At 60.4% G+C, this 3512-nt stretch overlaps 1 protein-coding gene across 1 annotated transcript; it reads left to right on the top strand.

Moving 5' to 3' along the window:
• Positions 1–1245: 1245 nt before the first annotated feature.
• Positions 1246–3178, top strand: HSD17B1 (hydroxysteroid 17-beta dehydrogenase 1). Its single transcript, XM_059996700.1, has 6 exons — positions 1246–1342; positions 1452–1619; positions 1764–1943; positions 2111–2204; positions 2672–2849; positions 2939–3178. Exons 1-6 carry the CDS (start codon positions 1246–1248, stop codon positions 3176–3178), a joined length of 957 nt encoding a protein of 318 aa, XP_059852683.1.
• The last annotated feature ends 334 nt before the right edge of the window (positions 3179–3512 follow it).

Raw genomic sequence — 3512 nt, 5'->3', positions numbered from 1 at the left:
ATTTGCTAATGATGAGAAGTAGAGAATACTTTCAGATTTGAGGTCTCTCCTAGGTTGAAGAAGACATAAAAGAAAGTATAAGGATGTGGCAGTAGTTTTATATTGATAAAATATTGAAAAACTGAAAAAAGGAATCACTTAGCTCAGTGGTGTGGTGTTTCCACAGTGCCAGGAGATACAGGATCTTAGACTCTGTGGCTAGCTGAACTATTTGACATTCTTTGGATGCTGTGACTTTAAAATAGCCTAATAAATACCTTGGTCAGAACAAGTAATCATTTAGGCCAGGGTAACTTTACAGAATACTGACCATGTTTCCCTGAAGAGACAGGACACCTCCCCAGGGGAAACATTTAGTATTCGCTCCATTCCTTCAGTTACTGAGAAGTATGTCCAGTTAGCAAAAGCTTGTCTTACTTTGCAGGTAGCATGCATTAAAACCAAGAGCCTGGCAGCCGTCGAGTTCCTGAGTGCTCAGCTCCAATTATCCAATATTCTTTTTTTAAATTAATTAATTAATTTGTTTGCGGCACGCCACAAGTGGGGGCTACTCCTTGTTGCAGTGCACGGGCTTCTCATTGCGGTGGCTTCCCTTGTTGCGGAGCATGGGTTCTAGGTGCACGGGCTTCAGTAGTTGTGGCGCTTGGGCTCAGTCGTTGTGGCACGCGAGCTCTAGAACGCAGGCTCAGTAGCTGTGGCTCACGGCCTTAGTTGCTCCGCGGTACGTGGGATCTTCCTGGACCAGGGCTCGAACCTGTGTCCCCTGCATTGGCAGGCGGATTCTTAACCACTGCGCTACCAGGGAAGCCCCCCTCAGTTTTAAACTAACCCCTGACCTTTGAACTGAGAACGCCCTTCCAAAACATTTACTTTCACACCCTCAGCAACAAACTTTGGCAACTATAATTGTCCCTGTGGGACAGAGGCTTGCCAGGCAAAGATCTGCCTGGGGCGCTCAGTGCCCACATGGGAGCCCACACCTCCTGTTTGCAAAGCTTCACCCTCCCTCTGACTAGCAACTTAAAGAAGGGGTGTTCTAAGTGGTAGCCTCATCTCTGCCTTGACCTAGAGTAGGTTGGGGAGAGAAGGCCAGGGATCCACAGTAGGTCTCAGCCTTGAGATTGTGCTGCAGACATAACAAGGGGTGGGGACCCACGCAGGCAGGGGCGGGGCGAAGCAGGTGATATCCATCCCAGAGACCAGCGCCCAGCATTCCCGGGGCCTCTCCCTACACAGCACAGCGCCATGGACCGCACCGTGGTGCTCATCACCGGCTGTTCCTCCGGCATTGGCCTACACCTGGCCCTGCGCCTGGCGTCCGACCCATCCCAGGGCTTCAAAGGTACATGAGGGGACTGGGGTGGAGAGACCAGCTCCTTCCTGGTCCAAGGGGGCCTAGGTAGGGTTGTAAGCCCGAAATTCAGAGCCTCGTCCTCTCCCTGAACCTCCAGTGTACGCCACGCTGAGGGACCTGATGGCACAGGGCCCACTTTGGGAGGCCGCCCGGTCCCGAGGGTGCCCTCCCGGCTCCCTGGAGATGTTGCAGCTGGATGTGACGGACGCAGATTCCATAGCCGCTGCCCGGGCACGCGTGACCGAGGGCCGCGTGGACGTGCTGGGTGAGTCTCCCTGCAAAACTAGTGCAGGAGCCTTCCTCACCCTGTGTCCAAACCAAGACGTCCCGAGGCCCAGGGAGCACGAGGGGACAGGCGGGGAGGAGGGCCGTGCGTGAGGCGAGCGGAGTTCGGGCTCTCTTCCCGCAGTATGTAACGCAGGCCGGGGCCTGGTGGGGCCGCTGGAGGCACACGAGGAGGGCGCCGTGGGCTCCGTGCTGGATGTGAACCTGACCGGTACCGTGCGGATGCTGCAGGCCTTCCTGCCGGACATGAAGCGGCGACGCTCGGGACGCATATTGGTGACCGGGAGCGTGGGAGGCTTGATGGGTGAGTGGAAGCCGGGGAAGAAGCAGAGGCGCGCAGGAGGCGGGGCTCAACGGGAGAGTCGGGGGTCTAATAAAAGGGGTGGGACCTGGTGAACCTTCCCCGGGCCCCTCCCGCTCCCCGCGGCTCCCCTCCTCGACGCACCTCAGCAGCCTCCTCTCGCCTCCAAGCTCTTCCCTTCAACGCCGTTTACTGCGCCAGCAAGTTTGCAATCGAGGGTTTGTGCGAGAGTCTGGCGATTCTGCTGCAGCCCTTCGGGGTCCAGTGAGTCACCGCCCCGCCCCCGGGACCCTCTGAACACTGACTTTGGGAACCCCAGCACCCTGTTTTGTTGGAACCTCTCTCAGGCGTTCTCCCTGGCCCCTCCTTAGTGCGGCGCCCGTTTGTTGTGTGCCAGGCACAGTACTGGGCGTTTGGCACCTGCCCTCTCACGCCACCTGCCGACCTAGCTGGTGAGGCGTCGGTATTGTTAGTGGGAAGCTCAGGCCCAGAGAGGTTCGGTGACTGGCCCAAGGTCACACAGCTGTTAAGGGACCCAGCCAGGGTGGCATAATGACGCCAGAGCCTCTCTCACACACTCTCCAAGGGACGTGGGGGCTCTTTTCTGGCAGTAAACCGCTTTCAAATGCTCGGGTTACCCTAAGCGCCCGCCAGCCGGGCGCAGCCCCCCTCCGGCCCTCCCTCCCGGACTCGCATTCGCCCCCGCCCACCCGCCGCTCTCCCGCCGGCAGCTTGAGTCTCATCGAGTGCGGCCCGGTGCACACCGCCTTCCCCGAGAAGCTGGAGGGCGGCCTGGGCGGGGTGCTGGACCGCGCGGACGCCGAGACCCGCGACCTCTTCTCCCGCTACCTGAGCCACTCCGAGCAGATCTTTCTTGAGGCGGGGCAGGACCCGGAGGACGTGACCGAGGTGAGCGCCGGGCCGGACTGCGGGAGCGGGGGCAGCGCTCCGGTTCCCCAGCCCAGCCCCGGCCAGCGCGCCTCCTCCCGCCGCTGCAGGTCTTCCTCCAGGCGCTGCGCGCCCCGCGCCCGGCCCTGCGCTACTTCACCACCGAGCGCTTCCTGCCCCTGATACAGCTGCGCTTCTCCGACCCCAGCGGCTGCAGTTATGTCGCTGCTGCGCACCAAGCAGTGTTCGGCGACCAGGCCGCCGAGGGCTCAGACGGCGCCGGGGCGGAGGCCGGAGCCGGAGAACCGGGGGCACCTGAGCTCGGAGCTCCTCTTGCCGCCCCGAAATAAAGGCCTGGTTCGCCGCTGTCTCCCGCGCTCTCCTTTGCGGCCCCGGGTTGTGCGGTCTGGGGATGAAAAGGGGCTTTTCACTGCACCGCACCTGTGTGATCACTGGCGCGCGCGACGGGTGGATGATCCGGAAAGAAGGTGTTAGCCCAGGTTATACCTACGGAAACCGAGGTCCAGAAAGGGAAGGAGCTAGTCCAAGGTCACGCCTCAAGTGCGCCTCAGGGCAGGGAGAGTGGTCCCTGGATTCCCGAGGGGTGTCTGCAGCAGTAGGAGTTAGGTGGACTTGGGTGCGGGGACAGTCGGCTTGTGACTTGGCTCCCACGAGTCCTGGGAC

This window comes from Delphinus delphis, chromosome 19, assembly GCF_949987515.2.
Source record: "Delphinus delphis chromosome 19, mDelDel1.2, whole genome shotgun sequence".
NCBI lineage: Eukaryota > Metazoa > Chordata > Mammalia > Artiodactyla > Delphinidae > Delphinus > Delphinus delphis.
The sequence above is the reverse complement of the archived record's forward strand: the minus strand, read 5'-3'. Positions and strand labels throughout refer to the sequence as shown.

Bases quoted from the DNA above. Each gene is read 5' to 3' on its own strand.
- HSD17B1 (XM_059996700.1), top strand. From the start codon at position 1,246: ATGGACCGCACCGTGGTGCTCATCACCGGCTGTTCCTCCGGCATTGGC. The intron at 2,205-2,671 runs GTGAGTCACCGC...TCCCGCCGGCAG, and splicing joins CTGCAGCCCTTCGGGGTCCA to CTTGAGTCTCATCGAGTGCG. The intron at 2,850-2,938 runs GTGAGCGCCGGG...CCGCCGCTGCAG, and splicing joins ACCCGGAGGACGTGACCGAG to GTCTTCCTCCAGGCGCTGCG.